Source organism: Lepisosteus oculatus, chromosome 18 (assembly GCF_040954835.1).
Source record: "Lepisosteus oculatus isolate fLepOcu1 chromosome 18, fLepOcu1.hap2, whole genome shotgun sequence".
Lineage (NCBI taxonomy): Eukaryota > Metazoa > Chordata > Actinopteri > Semionotiformes > Lepisosteidae > Lepisosteus > Lepisosteus oculatus.
This window is the reverse complement of record NC_090713.1, coordinates 18,325,671-18,347,259: the sequence shown is the minus strand read 5'-3', so window position 1 is coordinate 18,347,259 and position 21,589 is coordinate 18,325,671. Positions and strand designations below refer to the sequence as shown.

The following is a 21,589-nucleotide window of genomic DNA, read 5'->3' as shown; positions in this document are numbered from 1 at the left end:
TTGCTCAAAGACTTCAGGCTGAGAGAGTGCAACAGTAAAAAACAAAAGAAATGTTGTTTTTCATGAGACAGTTGTTGTGTTTTGCCTTTTTGGTTCTTTTTGGTTCTTTAGTGAGACGCGTTTGATAAAATAGTTCAGGAAAATAAATACATATTTACTTGTCAATGAGAATATGAATGTCAATTTGATTTAACGACTGATATATGATATATAAAAGAAACTGATATGAGATTCATATACCCTATGAGATAGACAATAACAATAGTTGAAATATATATTTAACTTTGTTGTTATTTACTCACTTTTAATTTCTGAGTAACAATCAACAATTCATATTACAGCAGACAGATTCACAAATATATTCTTTGACTCTTGTTGGTTTGTAAAGCATGTTTCAATAAAATGTATATTGCATATTTAGAATCCATGTGTGAGACTTTAAATTATTATGTTTAATTGAGTCCTACAGTAACAGTCATCAAAGCACACTCACACACTGACCTAGTCTGTCCTTCTCCTGAGAGACACACACCTACACTAACCTGTTTGGTCAGTCTCCTTAAATCCTCCTGTGGAGAAATTCTCAAGTTCATCTGTAAGATCACTCACAGCTCTTCCCACATCCTGAGCCTGAAGAGTGGAGAAAGGGGTGAGACTTCAGGAAGAGGCAGAATTGGCAGAGTGTAAAGAAATCAATAGATCTAAAGTTTTCATAGAAAGAGAACATCCAAAGTGATAATAGATCCACAGTGAGACCACCCCTCACTGTTTCTGTACTGAGATACTGAGTTCTGGTCACTTATGGTTTTCACTGTACAGTACATGTGAAATAAAACAGCACACAGACACACAGCTGCCATCAGTGATGAGTGTGTATTAATTCAGTCACACTGGTCACTACAGATCTCTGTGAGCTCAGGGAAGAGATGGCACAGCACAGAGTCACTCAGAATCAGCAGGTGAAAAGAATGTTAGTATTCAGCTCAAGTCTGATCTCATATAGCAGATGAGTGACTGAAGCCTCTTACCTGTGTCTGTTGCTCTTCTGACTTAAAAATAGTGTCATGGCCCCTGTGTTCCTGCACTGAACACAGACTACAGATGAGAGTCTGGTCAGTGTTACAGAACACCTCCAGAGCTCTGTGGTGCTGCTGACACAGTTTGGGCTCCTGGTCTCCACTGATGTCCACCAGTCTGTGTTGCTGCAGAGCTGGGACTGTGTAGTGCTGTCGGACATGTGTCTCACAGTAGAAGGCTGGGCAGACATGACAGTATTTCACAGCTCTCATCTTCTTGTCAGTGCAGAAATCACAGGACACATCCCCTTGCCCAGCAGACCTATGAGCAAAGGCAATGTAAATCTTCACATTGTACCTTTATCTCAGAGTCATAAAGCCCTCCTGACACTCACTGTATCGCTCCTTAAAAAAATACAGGTTTAAGAATTCAGGACATGAGAAAAAAAAAGAGGAACAGACCCATAAAGAGTTCAAGACAGGAAGGGGGGAAAGATACAGCTCAGGACAGGAGGAGAGAATGAGACGCACACAGACACAGAGTTGAGGACAAAAGCAGAAACACACAACCACATACAGATGCAGCCATTCAAAGTGAGCGGTACAGACACGTACCGCAGGTAATTGGCTGCGGTGTCACGCATCATGACGCAAGATGACGCGGGGTACCGTGGTACGTGATTGGTTGACCGACACGGGCACTCGTGGTCCATTGGTCTGTCGTAGAAAGATTTACAGTACAGTAAACGTCTTTACAAAAATTATTTAAACTGCGACACTGATCATTCATCTCTAAATAAACTTTATTTTATATAGCGTTTTAAGCGAATAGGTAATTAGATTGCTCATAAACCTAATCGCTTTTTCTACATAAACACAGCGTGATTGCTCTCTGAAAATGCTTTTCCTTTATATTTAGGCTCAGATTTCAACTATAGATCGTATTATTATAAACTTTCTTGGAAAAATGTCTTTTATGTAAACCATGTTTGCTATTAATTCATTTAGGGCTAAAATACATTCATTGTCTTCCAATCGAGTCGAGTTGACATTGGAAGCTTGCCACTCCCGGACTGTTAAACCAACGCATTAGCACGTCAAAGCCCATTGAGGGTATTGAGCCAGTATTGGCTTTAGTATTAGCCATACAGAACATTAAAGTGCCCCTTTTCCATTCAGCGGGTGCCTGAGCCGCTGTGTCCTATCTTCTGACAGTCGCCGTTGTGAATGTCTGTAGAGTGTATCTTATTTTTAGTACTATATTTTTGTATTATATTCCCTATTAATCAAACTCTAAGAGTATGTATCGGCTTGTCCCCTCCTCCCGCCCCTCTCTGTGTACAGTGGAGCCTCCTGTCCAGCCAGCACATGTCCACAGACATTCACAACAGCGACATATCATAAAACGTTTGCACATATAGTTAAATTATTAGTTGTTTTTCAGGAAGTTAAAAAAAACACTTGAATTACTTATCCAGTCTCTCGTAATAAAGTTATTTTCCAAGCAATGCAACAAATGTCGGGCAATGTGTTTTTTTTAATCCAACATTGACAGCCACATCTTAAATCTTGTCAGTCAGGTCTTTTTTTCTCTAGTTGAATTGTGGTTTACACATCGCACGACTTTAAAAGCTAAAAAGATAGGTTTCGATTCACATTAGCTGGCGAGCCTTGTTAACAAAAAAACTAATTATAATGTAACATGCCACTGTTTGTTCATGAACAAAGTTAAACTGAGATTTCCTTAGATACGCGATTAAAAAAAATTTTAAAAAAATTTGAATCCCCGACGGAACACATTCCATAAGAATCAGCGCTTTTACAGTATATATCGCCTTTAAAGGTGGCTTCTCAAAACGCTTTACAGGATAAAAACAACAAGAACAGCAACAACAACAATACTGTATTTCATTGCACTTTGAAAACCAAGTAATAACTTAACTATACGTGCAAACGTTTCATATGTTGCTGTTGTGAATGCCTGTGGAGTGTATCTTATTTGCCTTGAGTCCTGGTTATCTCTCTCCCCCTCCTCCCTCTCTCCCTCAATTCAATTCAATTCAATGTGTTTTATTTGCATGACAGATGGGTACAATCAGTGTTGGGTATGTATATTTTGATATTTACACCCGGCGCGGCACCGAGGGAGCGTCTGCATTTATAACTTAGTTTTTAAAATTAGTCAAACAATATGAAGCATCTCCTTTTACTTTTAAGTCCCTTAAATACATTGAGCACAGCTTTCTCACCACTTAAGATTGCTTTTTGATATCATCCTTACACAAAGCAGAAACTTTCCGATGACTTGTGGGAAAGATTACAGATTTTAATCGTCTTTAATTTTGTTACGTTATACGTTTTTGGAACATTTCATCTAAACAAACACCACAAAACTATTCTCGATTGTATTTCTGAATGTTATGTTACAACCACAGTAGTTCACTGCTTTAAATGCATCGAATTAAGAAAGTTATGTGTAGCACTTTAGATCTTTTTTTCTGAACCAGGGAAAATCTGATCATGTTTCTCTATAACAATAATAAAAAACTTTATTTTACATATCACCTTTAAAAGTGGTAGTACCTTTTTTAGTACTATATTTTTGTATTATATTCTCTATTAATTAAACTCTAAGAGTATGTATCGGCTTGTCATTCAGGTCTTTTTTCTCTATTTGAATTGTGGTTTACACATCGCACGACTTTAAAAGCTAGAAAGACAGGTTTCGATTCACATTAGCTGGCGAGCCTTGTTAACAAAAAAAAAACAGACAATATCCATGGAGGGGGAGGTCAAGCCAGAGAGAGAGTTTTTTACCCTCTTTCTAAAAACCCAAATAACCCGGGGCAGAGACTCCGGGGGGATCATTGCGTGGTACAGAGCGGAGCTCAATCAATTCTTATGGAAAGTTTTTTTTTTCTTCTTTTTTTCAGCATGGAATAAACCTGTTACTTGATTCATATGGATGCCCGGTTTCGCCGGGGATTCAAAACATTTTTTATTTATTTTTTAATCGGGTATCGAAGGGAATAGGCAGTATAACCCTGTTCATGCACAAACTGTGGCATGTTACATTGATTTGGGTGTCTCCTCTTGCCAGAAAGCTCTAAATTGCATTTTGAGCACGGTTTTTGACTTTTTTTAAATTGCATTTTGGGCACGGACAGCACATACAAGGGTTAATGAACTGCGCCAAGAAATTTAAAATAGTATTCTTTAGGTGTGAGGGTAGGAGTGGACCGCAGCAGGCATAAACAGCAAACCAGGAAAACAAAGAACAGGACAGGTGAGATGTGTATCCAGAAAGCGAGTGATCAGAAAAAGGAAATGGTGTCCTTCCCTGGTATTAGCTCATCGGTATGGTGTAAGTTTACCCTTACTTCGTGAAACTGGAAAAGAATTCGTGATCGGGTCAACGAAATGCTTCGTAGAAGGAGGCGCTCTTTTCCTCTAGTCTAACCACAAACAAAACATTCCTGCTAGACAAGAGGAATTGAAAAAAAAAATTTTGTCAATGGAAACCGGTGTGTGTGTCTCTCTCTGCTGGATGTCCCTCTCACTCTCTGCTGAATGAATTAAAGCATTTTATTAAAAACGCGTTTGCGTTTGTCTGGTATTTACTTTGGTCCCTTTTAACTGTTTTTCGATCTACTGTATTGCTTTGAGATGCCACTTTTAAAGGTGATATGTAAAATAAAGTTTTTTTATTATTGTTATAGAGAAACATGATCAGATTTTCCCTGGTTCAGAAAAAAAGATCTAAAGTGCTACACATAACTTTCTTAATTAGATGCATTTAAAGCAGTGAACTACTGTGGTTGTAACATAACATTCAGAAATACAATTGAGAATAGTTTTGTGGTGTTTGTTTAGATGAAATGTTCCTAAAACGTATAACGTAACAAAATTAAAGACGATTAAAATCTGTAATCTTTCCCACAAGTCATCGGAAAGTTTCTGCTTTGTGTAAGGATGGTATCAAAAAGCAATCTTAAGTGGTGAGAAAGCTGTGCTCAATGTATTTAAGGGACTTAAAAGTAAAAGGAGATGCTTCATATTGTTTGACTAATTTTAAAAACTAAGTTATAAATGCAGACGCTCCCTCGGTGCCGCGCCGGGTGTAAATATCAAAATATACATACCCAACACTGATTGTACCCATCTGTCATGCAAATAAAACACCTTGAATTGAATTGAATTGAGGGAGAGAGAGATAACCAGGACTCAAGGCAAATAAGATACACTCCACAGGCATTCACAACAGCAACATATGAAACGTTTGCACGTATAGTTAAGTTATTACTTGGTTTTCAAAGTGCAATGAAATACAGTATTGTTGTTGTTGCTGTTCTTGTTGTTTTTATCCTGTAAAGCGTTTTGAGAAGCCACCTTTAAAGGCGATATATACTGTAAAAGCGCTGATTCTTATGGAATGTGTTCCGTCGGGGATTCAAATTTTTTTAATTTTTTTTTTTAATCGCGTATCTAAGGAAATCTCAGTTTAACTTTGTTCATGAACAAACAGTGGCATGTTACATTATTATTAGTTTTTTTGTTAACAAGGCTCGCCAGCTAATGTGAATCGAAACCTATCTTTCTAGCTTTTAAAGTCGTGCGATGTGTAAACCACAATTCAACTAGAGAAAAAAAGACCTGACTGACAAGATTTAAGATGTGGCTGTCAATGTTGGATTAAAAAAAACACATTGCCCGACGTTTGTTGCATTGCTTGAAAAATAACTTTATTTCGAGAGACTGGATAAGTAATTCAAGTGTTTTTTTAACTTCCTGAAAAACAACTAATAATTTAACTATATGTGCAAACGTTTTATGATATGTCGCTGTTGTGAATGTCTGTGGACATGTGCTGGCTGGACAGGAGGCTCCACTGTACACAGAGAGGGGCGGGAGGAGGGGACAAGCCGATACATACTCTTAGAGTTTGATTAATAGGGAATATAATACAAAAATATAGTACTAAAAATAAGATACACTCTACAGACATTCACAACGGCAACTGTCAGAAGATAGGACACAGCGGCTCAGGCACCCGCTGAATGGAAAAGGGGCACTTTAATGTTCTGTATGGCTAATACTAAAGCCAATACTGGCTCAATACCCTCAATGGGCTTTGACGTGCTAATGCGTTGGTTTAACAGTCCGGGAGTGGCAAGCTTCCAATGTCAACTCGACTCGATTGGAAGACAATGAATGTATTTTAGCCCTAAATGAATTAATAGCAAACATGGTTTACATAAAATACATTTTAGAATTTGGTCAGAAATGTAGAAATGCATTAGCCTGATTATGATTAAAAAACACATAATTAAACACGCGTTTGCGATTTAAATCAGAACACGATTTAAATCAATATAAATGTTTATATTGTAACGCATACTGTCCAGCCTCCATTTCTCTATAAAAATTTACTCTATTGCACACACACACACAATAGAAGCAGGAACCGTTGTCAGAAGGGAAGAAGGTGACTATTCATTGTTATCAAAAATGACTTAAAATCGATCATGTTGTGATATTTTGAAATATAAAAGTCAATTGATTGTCCATAATATCGCTATTCTATTTTTTCGAAGAAATGTTTGTTAAAAGAAAAGTCCAGCACCAGCTGGATTTGAACACACAACCTGTGAGCTGTTAGTCAGGCATGTAGACCAGTAAGCTACAGAGGAAGTCACATGACTTACAGCCCTACACAGCCCTGTCGCAGTACACGAATATAATCATATCGTTATTAAATTCTTTAGATACGCGATTCCATATTATATTAGCAGAAAAGTTTAAAACTACCACTTTTTCACACGCTATTTCACATGCTAGTTAAATACTTCGATGCTTAAAATCGTTAGGGAGAAATGGAATACCGGTGTGTATTTTTCCTTTAAAGTACCGATTCCTGGAATCTGACTGGCTGACACCCTTCTGAAGTGGTTCCATAAAATCTGGTATATGGAAAAGAAAGCGTTGATACATACAAGTATCTTTTAATACAGTCTTTGCTGTGCTCTTGAGGATCCTTGTGATATTTTGAGCTCTAGTTGAATGATAAGTGTCGCATTTTAAATCATTTTCGTAGTTAGAAATTATGAAACGCCCTGTTAAAAGCAAGGAAGTTTTTATGCCCGTTGAAGTAAAACAAAATGCCTGACAAAGTATGGCTTGGACAGATTCCAAGTGCTTGTACAAATGTGCTAAAGAAATTATACTTTGAGTATACAGCTTGTCCAAAGTCATCCATTATTAATACTATTAGTAATATCTTCTGTAAAGGCTTTGATGCATAAAAATTTCTGATAAAGGTAGGTTGTGTACTTTTGTCCAACTGAGCAATCTTGCTTTCATAAAATATACCAACATTTTAATGACTGATGATTAACATGCTGTAATACACAGTTCAAAATTAAAAGCTCAAATGCTGTACATGAGAGGTTAAGCTCCCCCTGGCGGTTTTACAAGGTGACGCCGGATAAGAGCGTCAAATGACGCGCGATTAACCGCGTGACACTGCGTGATACCGCGACACGCCCACCGGGGTATGCCGCGAAATACCCCACCCATTTTGAATGGCTGCATCTGTACAGTATAGAGCTGAGGACAGGAGGAGATTCACACCCATAAAAAAGTAAAAGTAAATTGACTTTGTCATGTGACTGTATTGTAATTCTGTTGCAGTTGCATGTTTTCTTCATGTGGAATGTATGTTTTTCTTAAACACTGTCCTGTGATGTAGTCTGTCCTCACAGAAAGGGAGTGAAGGGGGTGAAATGAACAATGACAAAGCACTGTTGTAGTGGCACCTCTGCATTAAGTAGGGAAAGAGAAATTGAGAAACGAATGGGATTGTCAAAAGACATCACTATCCTGCTTGTTTTGCCATTATCTGGTTTCTTCATTATCTGGACAACATGCTAGGGTTATGAGATACCTGTGTGTGACATTTTGTTGTGGAGAAATCACTGCACATGAGCCTAAACACATCTTGACCTAGTGAGACCTCGATCATGTGGCCTGATGGCCAGACGTTTGGATGTCTCTTTCTGATTCATGTCCATCAGAATGGACAATCAGATAATCCAGGTTGTTCCTTGTTCTAACTCCTGCACTGGGTTGACTTGGCCAGAACCCTGTGTGCTGAGATGCAGGATATCTACCAGGTCATCAAGACACACCAGCACTGAAACGGCTCTTCTGCATTTCACTCTACTGACTCTGACCCTACATGACATCAAAACTCACTGACCGGGTTCCACTATGAAGACGAAGAGCTGGACTTGTAAATCAATAATTATAATATGAGTGTGATGGAAACATCTCTATTAAAAGTAATAATTACAGCTGCCAACTATGCCATCATCATCAAGTGATCATCACACTGCTGGCCATACAAATTTAAGTGAGTTCAACTCAATAAAATCAGGTTCATCATACTGTGTAAATGGACTGAGTATCACACCAGAGTTACTCTTCTACATTCTATTAGTTGATCTTCATGGACACACAGCTGATTCCACAGATCTCTACCTGTGTCACACAAGATCAGGAGTGCTCATCACTCCTGTATTCAATTGCAGCTCTCCGTTCCTCAACCTGTGTGTGTTTCTGATCATGTCTGCAGTGGATACACACTCTTTCACCCATTAGTCGTGAGAAAACATTAGCTGTAAAATTTTGATTTTATTTTCAGCAGTTTTCAGCTGTCAGATATTTATCCTTCTTAAACTTTTCACAGAACAAAGGAAATAAAGGAAATTGTTCACATAATCTCATCTCGTGACCTGCTAACAGATACACTTAATGGACAACAGTGACCTCACCTGGGGTCAGTGTCAAGGGCTCCACCTCTGAAATGCATTGGTGACTCCATTGACCAGTCACTCTTCATGGACACACAGCTGGGCACTGGTGATCCTGGCCTGTCCAACTTAATCCTGTGAACAGCACAGACACATTCTTTCCATTAATCTCCTTTCTCCATATCTGGACACTGGTCTGAAGTTCTGTGACCAATTGTGTCCCTTCAGAAAGTCTCGTTCAGTGTTCAAGAGCTTCTCTCCTGCTGCCTACAGTATATGATGTTCAGGACTGGCTGTGCTGGTATTGGGGCTGTTCTCCCACTTCACTTCTCCCACTGAACTGCTCAACTGAAGTCACGTATTGATCATGTAGCTGGTGATGTTGTAGGTATAAGTGATAAATCAGTAGTGTATTGTTACAGCTTTAGGTGGCTGAGAAGTGTCTCTTCGATTTTAGATTACATTTGTGACACTTGGCAGAGTAAACACTTCTAACTTCAAAGCAGGGAGGATGTTTGCTGAGGTCTGGGGGTCCCTTGAGGAAAAAAAATTGTAAAGTTTACCTTAGTATACATAGGGACCTTGTGGATTAATGATTGTCAAGGAGCAGGACAGACACACTCAATATAAGATCACATTAAGAGCACAGAGAGAAGAAGAAACAAGAAGCAGGCAAGCAGAGAAGAGAGAGGAGACTGCAGGAGTTGGGACTTGAAGCTTGTGCCAGGCAAGAGCCCCTAATTCATGATCATCCAAACCAGATCTGACTGGAGCTACTGTTAGTATTTGAACCATGTTAGAGAGAACATGCTATTCTGTGTTTTTAAACACTTCTTAAACTTTTCACAGAACAAAGGAAACGAGAAAGGAAGAGATGATCCAGTTCACACAATCTCATCTCATGACCTGCTAACAGATACACTCAATGGACAACATTAACCTCACCTGGGGTCAGTGTCAAGGGCTCCACCTCTGAAATGCATTGGTGACTCCATTGACCAGTCACTCTTCATGGACACACAGCTGGGCACTGGTGATCCTGGCCTGTCCAGCTTAATCCTGTGAACAGCACAGACACAGTCTTTCCATTAATCTCCTTTCTCTGTATCTGGGCACTGGTCTGAAGTACTGTGACCAAGTGTGTCTCTACAGAAAGTCTCATTCAGTGTTCAAGTGCTTCTCTCCTGCTGCCTACAGTATATGATGTTTAGGACTGGCTGTGCTGGTATTGGGGCTGTTCTCCCACTTCAACTTCTGCCCTCACAGCCCCTTTCCCTCTTCATTGCCTGATGGAAAGAGCCTACAGAGGGCAGCACACAGTCCCAGTTTGTGAACAGGAGCCTGAACCCCAGGGTGTTTCTGCTGGTTTTCCACATTGGAGCAGCTCAGTGATCCTGGAGTCACTTTTAAACTGGAGAGTCAGAACTGTTCTATTGAAGTCACATATTGATCATATAGCTGGTGATGTTGTAGGTATAAGTGATAAATCAGTAGTGTATTGTTACAGCTTTAGGTGGCTAAGAAGTGTCTCATCGATTTTAGAATAAGTTTGCTACACTTGACAGAGTAAACACTTCTAACTTCAAAGCAGGGAGGATGTTTGCTGAGGTCTTGGGGGTCATTTGAGGAAAAACAATTGTAAAGTTTACCTTAGTATACAAGGGGAAGTTGTGGATTAATGATTGTCAAGGAGCAGGACAGACACACTCAATATAAGATCACATTAAGAGCACAGAGAGAAGAAGAAATAAGAAACAGGCAAGCAGAGAAGAGAGAGGAGTCCAGAGGAGTTGGGACTTGAAGCCTGTGCAAGGTGAGAGCCCTTACTTCATGATCATCCAAACCAGACCCGACTGGAGCTAAGCATTTGAACTATGTTAGAGAGAGCATGCTATTCTGTGTTTTAGGGAACTTGGGTTTCCTGGGTAAAAGATACCTCAGTTAGAAACGTCTGCCCTGCTTAGGGTGCATTTTTATGGTAGGGACATAGGCTACCATTTATTTTGTGGCATCTGGGTTGCAGAGAGAGAGATTTAACTGCAGGTTGCTTTATATTTAGTTAGAGGGCATCTTATCTCTTATGTGGCCTCTTATGCATTATCTCTATGCATTAAGAGTTTAATGCTTAGTAGCAGTCTGGGGTTGTCTGGGTGAACAGAATGTTAGGCCTCTGAAATGCCTTGTTTATACTGTACACAGAGTGACATGGGTGTTATATGTTTTTGACAATCATTAATCCATGTTAAATTATAAATCTTATAAAAGCAGCAGAAATTCAACACAGCATGTATGTGAAAATGTGAAAATCCATCAGGTGCAAGTAGTGCTCCATATTTACAGCGCTAAACTACAATCACTAGAAGAGCCCATTCAGGCAGTATAGCCAGTTTGCTAGTTGGTAGCTAATTGATCCAAGGCTCTCAGACTGTGTTGTTCTTGAAAGACACCAGGGTATCAGTAACATGGCTTAGTTGTGTGTTTCACTCTTCAGCAACCTTTTGTGTAAAGAAGGTCCTCCTGTCCTCAGCTTGAAATGCTCTTTCCTGTAGTGTCAACTCATGTCTCTCACATTTTGTATCACTGTTCATAGTGATTCAGGTCATTGGGCTGAGTGTGTCATTATCTTTAGGATTTTATAATCTTGAATCGGACTCCCCTTAGCCACTCTTATAAGATTAGAAATGTTCAGTTGTTAGACATTCCTTTGTTCCAGGATTATATCTGGACTAATTGCAGAGATGTAATCTGTTTGTAACCACAGTGACCAAATTCAAACAAATTGTACACAATTTTAAATGAGACCTCACTGGTGCTTTATACAGTTTTAACAGAAGATCCTTCAACAAATTATTTGCTTTGAACTAAATAACCTAACATTCTTTTTTATTGCTTTCCCATATTGTCTAGAATACATTATTTTGTAGTATGCAATGCAGGTATCAAGTGTTTACCTACACCTACCAGTGTCTGTCTACTAATACAAGTCACCCTGTTGACTCTGAACCCACATGACTACAGGACTCTCTAGGCAGGTTCCACTGTGAGGACAAGGGGCTGGACTTTGTAAACAAATAATTACAATACAGTGTGAAGGAAATACCCAGATTAACAATTGTAATTGCAGCTGCCATCCATCATCATCAAGTTGTCTTCAATCTGCTGCCAATGCCACTGACAAGGAATTAAACTCAATAAAACCAGGTTCACATTATTGTGTAAATGGACAGGGTGTCCTAGTGGAATTTCTTTTTCCACACTCTAGTGGTTGATCTGTTGAAGGGTCGGTCTTCATGAACACACAGCAGGGAGCTGGATCTATATATCTCTGCGTCTGTCATATATGATGTCACACAACTTCAAGGGCTAGACATGTTTTGAGGAATCCAGGTCCTTTCTTATTACTTCTGTACTTAATTACAGCTCTCTGTTCCTCAACCTGTGTTATCAGATATATGTATTGATACGTTATCAGATATATGGAGAACCCTTCATATTAGTGAGAAGGACTATACTTTTTTCTCTAGCAGACATAATTCCTTTTCTGATCATGTCTGCAGTGGATACACACTTTTTCAACCATTAGTCAGGAGAAAATACTAGCTGTACATTTCTTTTTAGCAGTTTTCAGCTTCAGGTACAGTATTTATTTTTCATAAACTTCTTAAACTTTTCACAGAACAAAGAAAATAAGAAAGGGAGAGATGATGGACAACAGTGACCTCACCTGGGGTCAGTGTCAAGGGTTCCATCTCCAAACTGTATTGGTGGCTCCATTGACTCGTCACTCATCATAGACACACAGCTGGGCACTGGTGACCCTGATCTCTTCAGCTGGACCCTGTGAACAGCACAGACAAAGTTGAGAAGATCAGGCTATGAAGACCAAGGGTAAAGCCAGTAAAGGGTCTGCAGTTGATATCTACTTATTTGAAAAGATATCCCCATATCTGAAAAATTGCAGAAGCTGGATCTGCTACAGAAAGTTGTTAGTGACACTGGTGAATTAAAAGAAACACTATCCTCAATAAAACACTAATCAAAGAAAGAGAATAAAACGCTAAGTGACAAAGTCGCTGTACTCACTCATACCACGGAAAAACTGCAAAATGATAACATGCGTCTAGAGGAATCGTTTATGGAATAACAGTGTAGAAGAATTAGAAGAAATATTATTATAATGGAAGCAAAGGGATAAAGCAAAATATAAAAAAAATAGAAAATGTATTAAAAATCGAAAAAAAATGAAAAAGACATGTACTGTACAAACCGAGGAGTTGGGTAAAACTGTTTATGAAAGATGAGTTGAGGTTAAAAGTAATTTGTTTGAATTTAGTTTGAGAGGGTGAGGGAAAAAAAATTGTTCCACTATGGTAAGAGCCATACTGAAATTTCTGAGAGGGAATACAGGTGGGGTGATGGGGGATGAGGACACACCAGAGGAGATGGAGTTAATTATCACTGTTCTAATTGGTACTGTGATGGATGTTATGGATAGTCTTTTCCTTTCTTATTTAGAATTGAGGTTTTAAGATGGATAATTCTATTAATGCTGTGACTTAAAATGTAAAAGCTGCTAACACAGCCAAATGGTGTAAGATTCTCAAAACACAAGTGGCTTTTCTGCAAGAAACACTTAGAATTTTCAAATGTTTATCATATTTGCTGGGACTGGGTCGATCAGGTCTATTGTTCTAGCAATTCCTCAAGGGGAGGTCACCATACGAATACAAAAACAGCACCATTTGTGTTAGAGAATAAAATCGAGGATCAAAATGGTTGATTTATTTTTTATAAAATTCAAGCTTGTCAATATTTACTATATGGACTTAGATAATCCTGTATTTTTATATAAATAGAAGCCAGACTCATATGTTTTAAAGATACTTCTATACCTTGGATGAGATTTTAACGTGTTTATGAGACATACTATAGATAAAACAGGGAGCAGCCTTTCAAAGCAGCCACTTCAAAAGTTAATTGATACGTTATCAGATATATGGAGAACCCTTCATATTAGTGAGAAGGACTATACTTTTTTCTCTAGCAGACATAATTCCTTTTCTAGATTAGATTATTTTTTGGTTACATATGACATCTTACAGTTTACTAAGGCCACTATTATTCATCCTCTTGTTATTTCAAATTTTGGTTCAGTACAATTAAAATTCAGCATCCCCGATTAGCTCTGTTGGTAGAGCACGGGAGTTATAATCTCAGGGTAGTTGGTTCTGTTAGGTAGAGCTGAACACCACTGAATAAGCAGGACCCTATGTGGCACATGTTTATATTCCGAAAGGCAGACAAATCTGAAAAGTTAAGTCCAAAAAGAGTGAAATCCAACAGTCAAAGAACTTGATCGAAAAAGCCGGGAGAGTTCTTCAGGAGAAATGTATGGAAGGAGCTTGCCGACAGGCAATGAGCTCAGAAGAGAGAGAGAGACTCCATTACCGAGCATGGGAAAGTGGTACATGAGGGTTTAAATAGTGAAGGAGTCAGGTGTGATAGATTAATGAAGTAATGAGGTTCAATTAATGACAGGTGCCATCTGTGGTCGTAACTGGTTCGTGTCCCACATCGGGCGCAGAGTTCTCTAATAACCCATACTGGGCAGCAGCAATATAGGAGAGAGCTGTCGGCAGTATCTGCGTGGAAGAAAGGCCTGGCAAATCTACTTCCCTGTCTTGCCATGAAAACTCTATGGATAGTGACAGTGGGACTGTCCATAGGGTCGCCATGAGTCAATAGTGACTCGATGGCACTCAACTACCACCACAATTAAAATTCTGAATACCAGGTACACAAACATTAAGGGGGAGATGGAAAATTTACTCATTGTTACTGGACGAATATATAAAACAAAACATTTAGAGGAGTATATTAAAGATTTAAGGAGATCAATAGAAAATCTTCAAGCTTCAAGCTTTGAGTCGCCAACTTACTTCTTCAACTGGCTGGCAGAGAAAGTCATTGCCCTGTTTTTTGTCTATCACTTAATAAAAAGGTCAATGTAGAACACGTTATTTATTACAGTGTGTTTATTTTGGGGCTTTACATTTACGTTTATAATGGAGAGTCCCCATTACCCCCAGGGGACAAGGAGGTGAGAAGACATTTTCACACTATTTTCATTTTTTTTTATTTATTAAAATTGCAAACGCGTGTTTAAATGCTTTTTCAGCTATAATAGTGGACTATTTTTATAAATTCAGTTCTGTAAGAAACAAAGTAATTATCTGATCCGGGTTTGCAGCACAGTACATGACAGTCCATTGCCTATTACCACTATAAGAACATTAATATATATATATATTATTTTCCATAATGTTTGGTATTTAATTTTTCAAAGATATTTATTTATTTGTCAAAAGAAAACTCATAGCAACAGCTGGATCCGAACCACCACCCTCTAGTATACAAGAAATACACCTAACCCATTACACCAACATGCTGCTTAACAACTTAGGCTGTAGCTGAAAGCAAAAAGTTTCCAAGTAATTGTGGAAACTTGAATGAGTGGAAATGTGAATGAGTCAAATTGATGCAGATGCTTACAAAGAAAGTGTACTACTGTGATAATGTGATTTAAAAGAATAAAAATATATAATTAATTTCTTTAGATGTGCGATTCCATATTACAGATGCAGCCATTCAAAGTGCGCGGTACAGACACGTACCGGAGGTAATTGGCTACGGCGTCACGCATTTTGACGCAAGATGACGCGCGGTACCGCGGTACGTGATTGGTTGACCGACAAGGGCACTCGTGGTCCGTTGGTCTGTCGTAGAAAGACTTACAGTAAATGTCTTTACTGTGCCCGTTGTAGATATTGAATTTTACCACTGAAGGGAAATCTTAGTAGCTGAGCATAAAAAGAATAGGAGCATACTGTAAAGCATGTGAAGGCCATAAACAATATTAATTTTGGAACATAAACATACAGTATATGGCTGGTCTTTAAAGAAAAAATACACACCAGTATTCCATTTCTCACTAAACATTTTAAGCATCGAAGTCTTTAACTAAAGAGATACCGGAGTCAACAAGCATATTTTTAGAATTTGATTAAAAGGGAATATAATATGGAATCGCGTATCTAAAGAAATTAATAACGATATAATTATTTTCATGTACCGCAACACAAGAATAGTACACGCTGTACATTGTCTGTTGATAATGTTTCTGTAGTGCTTTTTCAGCACTCTGCACGCGACCTTCCTGGTGGCACTGTGGGTTAGGTTCCTGACTCCCATGTCACATGGTCTGTGATTGAATCCCACTAGAACCACAACTTTTTTTTAACAAACATTTCTTTGAAAAAATGAAACGTTTCCCTTGGTCAGAGATTAAATAAAACCTCACTCACACCAAACAAATTTATATTTCTAAATATCACAACATGATCGAACCTAAGTCATTTTAATAACAATGAATAGTCACCTATGCGTTACAAAATAAACATTTATATTGATTTGAATCGCGTTTTGATTTAAATCGTAAACGCGTGTTTAAATATATGTGTTTTTTGATTCACAATCTGACAAATGAAAGGTAAATCATTATCTTTGTCTTCTAAGTATCTTAATAAACTTTCAGCATAGCTTTCTCCCCGTTTAGATTTATTTTTCTTGGGATCTTGGGATCAAACGTGGAAAGGTTAGATTGTAATCCTTTTTATTTTTTAAATACATTTTATAAAAGTGTAATCTATGCTAAAAAGTTGTACACCACCTGCTATAAAGATACATTTTGTAATACTTTCGGGTTTGGATAGGACAGACACAAGAACTCAGACTTGCGGAGTTAAAGCAAGTGATTTTATATATCACCTTTAAAAGTGGAAGCTCAAAGCAAAGTAAATACCCAACACTGATTGTACCCATCTGTCATGCTAATAAAGCACCTTGAATTGAATTGAATTTAGGGAGAGAGGGGGGGAGGGCAAGCGAGAGAGCCAGGACAGACAGGCAAATAAGATACACTCCACAAACATTCACAACAGCGACATATCATAAAACATTTGCACATATAGTTAAATTATTACTTGGTTTTCAAAGTGCAATGAAATACAATATTGTTGTTGTTGCTGTTATTGTTGTTTTTATCCTGTAAAGCATTTTGAGAAGCCACCTTTAAAGGCGATATATAAAAGTGCTGATTCTTATGGAATGTGTTCCGCCGGGGATTCAAAAAATTATTTTTTTTTAATCGCGTATCTAAGGAAATAGCAGTATAACTTTGTTCATGCACAAACAGTGGCATGTTACATTATTAATTTGGGTGTCTCCTCTTGCCAGAAAGCTCTAAATTGCATTTTGAGTGCGGTTTTTGACTTTTTCTAAATTGCAACCCATAAATAAAGCTGATACAGTTTAGACTTATTTTAAACTGTATTACAGCAGCACAATGGACAATGCAACGTAAATTGCAAAATAGCACTTGGAATCTGTCCAAGCCCTACTTTGTCAGGCATTTTCTTTTACTGCAACGGACATAAAAACTCCCTTGCTTTTAACAGAGCGTTTCATAATTTCTAACTACGAAAATTATTTAACTGCGACACTTATCATTCATTCCATTCCATTCCATTATCAGTCTTCCATTTCTCCCTAAACATTTTAAGCATGAACGTTTTATGAAATGGTACCCAAATATGTGATTGCTGTATAGATTGAATTTTAATTTTAAAAAATTATTTAACATGAAAATTAAGATGGAAATCTCGCCCCCTTCTACTTTGAAAATACCTGTGAAACCGGTTTAATTCGTCACAGCCAGCACTCCCGCAGAGAGGGGGGTTGTACTCATTAATGTCTTAGTCGGAACACATCATTACATCTCATTTTGTATTTCTATAAAAAAATCGTTTGCCCAGCCACTATTGTTGCTATTGTTTTTATCCTGTAAAGCGCTTTGAGGAGCACAGCTTTCTCACCACTTAGATTACTTTTTGACACCATCCTTACACAAAGCAGAAACTTCTTGTATTTTCCGGTGACATACAAGTGGAAAGATTACAGATTTTAATCTTCTTTTTTCTGAACCATGGAAAATCTGATCAAGTTTCTCTATAACAATAATAAAAAACTTTATTTTACATATCACCTTTAAAAGTGGCATCTCAAAACAATACAGTAGATGTAAACCACAGATTACAAAGTAAATACCCAGACAAACGCAAACGCGTTTTTAATAAAATGCTTTTATTCATTCAGCAGAGAGAGAGCGTAAAACCTGGGCGTAACAGCTGTTCCTTTTTCTGATCACTCGCTCTCTGGATAAACGTCTCACCTGTCCTGTTCTTTGTTTTCCTAATTTACTGATTATGTCTTCTACGATCCACTCCTGCCCTCACACCTAAAGAAGACTATTTTAAATTTCTTTGCACGGTCCATTGTGCAATTAACCCTTGTATGTGCTGTCCTTAAGGTGATATCACATAAAGGTGATATGTATAATAATGTTTTTTTTATTATTGTTATAGAGAAACATGATCAGATTTTCCCCGTTTCAGAAAAAAAGATCAAGATTCATAGAAAAGGTTAAAACATTGTAACTTTTTATGGGGTTGTACCGTGTATTTTGAATGGCTGTATCTGTATTTCAAATCAAATATGACATATATATATAGGATTTAATCTCCCTGTTCTAGAAATGCATCAAGTATGAGATATTTTTTTTATTTAAAAACTGAAAATTCCACAATATAGAAAGTCAGAATTTCCCTAAAGATTGCAAACTCTCTAGAATTAAGCTTAGATTACCTAGTCAGAATCTGGTCTCAACCACTGAAAACAAAGACCTACCACAAGACGAATGGGGCAATGGTTCTTTTTTTCTCTGTATCTTTTCTGTTTCTCTCTGTCTTTTTCTGTATATTTTAATGCTATGACTGTTGAAGGCTCTAATGATTCACTATTAACCAGTTAATTAACTAGAGTAACCCACCAACCCCCTTTGACCATCTATGTTTTCCTGCCTCTTTGCTCACTTGCAGCCAGACAAACACCTCAACTGTTCCAAACGTTGTCTATAAGGCCTGGAATGAAGCAATTAGAATGTGCACTGCCAACCATTTTATGGCCACCACATGCTTGTAATATGTACAATATATCCTTTGTATTGTGCATCTGATATAATATCATAAACCTCACAGATAACATTTTAGAGGGTAAAATCATGTTGAACAAACCTCTGCTTACTTCCTTGTAACACCTCACTTGAACCTCTAATTTGTCTCGAGACTCAGAAAAAAGATCAAGGAACAAGGAAATGTGAAGTTAGTTTGATTGACTTATACATGTAGATTTATTTTTTGATGCTTTCTTTTTTGTTTATCTCGTGTAAATCCAGGATGAAGTTATCAAAGAGCACAGTCAGGAAAAGGGCTCTTTGAAAAAAGAAGAAAGTGAATGTCATTCAAGTGGCCCACACAATGTCCTAACTAAAATTATATTGAAAATCTGTTGAAAAGCTTGCAATCTGCTGTTTTTGAACAATTCCCAAGCAACTTGAGAGAGCTTCAGCAATCTGAAAATCAGATTGCAAGGACTGCATCAAGCCAGGGTGCTAAGTTGGTGGAGACTTACCCAAGATGACCTGTGGCTGTAATTACTATCAGAAGGGGTTCCAGCAAATACTGAATTCACAGATCAGAATATTTGTGCAATTAGCAGATTACAGTTTTATCTCCTTATTATCCAACATCAACACTGACATTTACTAAAACTCAGAAATCTTCAAAATTCAGGTTCTGAAAAAAAGTATTTAAAAAATGCACATGCAGTACATGATTTAAAAATAGATAGATAGATAATACTTTATTAATCCCGTAGGAAAATTGATGAAAAATGTCACACTTTCGATAAAACATAGGAAGGATATAATTACTTTTGCAAGACTTGGTTCTGTATTTTAGAATTTGCTTTCTTATAATTCAATTATAAATTGTTTTGAATAGTCTTAGTTTTACTGGTACAAAGATCTGAAGTTTTGAAAAAAACTATATACTGTACATGAAACAATCCTAGAATTGGAGGAAGATGTTCTATAAAATGTGAAATCCATTACATTTTTAATTCACCTTAATATTAAGATGAAGCAAAACTTAAAGTTACTAAAACTGTTTACCAAAGCCCTAAAGCAGGCAAAGATTACACAATGAAAATGAAAGTGTTGCCATATTAACAATGTCACAAGACTTTGAACAGACCAACCTCTCTTCAGGCAGATTGTAAAGCCGCAAACTACAATGGTATATTTTTAAAGAGGAATATATTTTACCAAATAAATCACACTTTATCAAACCAAACCAAATAATTCCCATGAATTACTTTACATACCAAACATATCTAAATTAAACCCACGATATAGAATGTCTTTCTGCCCTTCACTTTTCACAAATTTATCAATAGTGACCTGTATATTCAAACACCATATACATCTTCTAGACAATATCGGAAAACAATTAGTTCTACAATTTCTGCTTATAAGTTAAAAGTGAAAGTGAAACTAAATTCCCAATAAAACACATGTAAACCTTAGTAAAAGGCTCAGATTTGTTCCAAGTTCTCATAACTAGACATAAACAAGTAACCAATTTAGGTACTATTCTGATGTTTTTGAATAGGTTGGCACCATAAATTGCTAAGTACACATTACAGCAAGTAGAATTTACCAACACTTTTTTAAACACGCTGTTTTAATGAAGATGTTTTGCAGAGAAATAGAATTTGTATGATCTTTCCAATATACATGGAAAAGAGATATGACATGAAATAATAACAAATTTGTACAAAGCAAATATCGTGTATGTTACTTAATGAATCCTGTGTAGTCAAATATTAGACCAATACTGTAAAAGTGAGATTGAATATCAAAACACATTTCTGTGATCAAAGTGAAGTCCTACACTGACAGGAACAGATTAATTTTAGTCTGTAAGTGAGAAGTTTATGAGTGGACAAATTCGATCCAGAGGATGTCTTCAGAATGAACGGTGAAACACAAATTAGAGGACTCAAATGCAAACTGTGAGGAGTATTTAAAAGAGAGAAAAGCAGGCATTTCTGTACACAGTTTGTGCAACAGTGGAACAGCTGAATCAGATCCTTGAATTCGTTTGCTACTGAAATAAAAACTAATTACCAAATGTGCAAATGGCATCCTCTCTTTTATCACTCTAATTCTAATTTTCTCATTTTTTAAAGAATGAACTCTTACCTTTGTCTGCTCTTCTGCTCTTGTGTATTAAAGTGGTGAAGATAATTACAGTATGCCTGCTCTTCCAAGAGTGACCTTTGAAAGGAAACTGTTTCATCAGCCACTCCCTGTGTACTCTGTACCTGTTTGGAGGAGACAGGCTACAACTTATTTTCACTGTTAAATTGTCAACAGAACTGGAGGCGCCATTATCATCTAGAGCAATAGTGGGCAACTATATGGTCGACGAGGGTCAAAAAACAGTACTGACTGACAAGCTACAATAGAGCTACTGGAGGCCCAAATGGAACTACTCCAGTTCCAAAAAGCAGACAAAGGAGAGAAGTTGTTTCCCCACTTGACTGGCTGAATGAGACTGATCATACTGATTTTCAGGACAATTTGTGGTATTATTACATGAACTATACTGTGAAAAGTACTTGACCAAATGGGTCCTGTTACGTGTGTAGTTTGATGCCTCATTCTGCTGCCTCTCCTGGTAGGTTGAGTCGGAAACCTGTGGAGGGACTCTTCTTGAAATGTATGGGTCTACGTCTTCAATC

General features: G+C 37.5%; 1 protein-coding gene across 1 annotated transcript in view; it reads right to left on the bottom strand.

Moving 5' to 3' along the window:
• Nucleotides 1-21,107, bottom strand: part of LOC102683837 (tripartite motif-containing protein 29-like) — a 28,572-nt gene extending 7,465 nt beyond the window's left edge. The window contains exons 1-6 of the mRNA XM_069180280.1: nt 21,048-21,107; nt 12,552-12,665; nt 9,773-9,886; nt 8,849-8,962; nt 1,029-1,338; nt 543-630 (exon numbers count right to left, since the gene is read on the bottom strand). Coding sequence (XP_069036381.1) covers nt 543-630; nt 1,029-1,338; nt 8,849-8,962; nt 9,773-9,886; nt 12,552-12,619 — 694 coding nt within the window. The 5' untranslated portion in view covers nt 12,620-12,665; nt 21,048-21,107. The remainder of the gene's footprint in view (nt 1-542; nt 631-1,028; nt 1,339-8,848; nt 8,963-9,772; nt 9,887-12,551; nt 12,666-21,047) is intronic.
• Nucleotides 21,108-21,589: the final 482 nt, after the last annotated feature.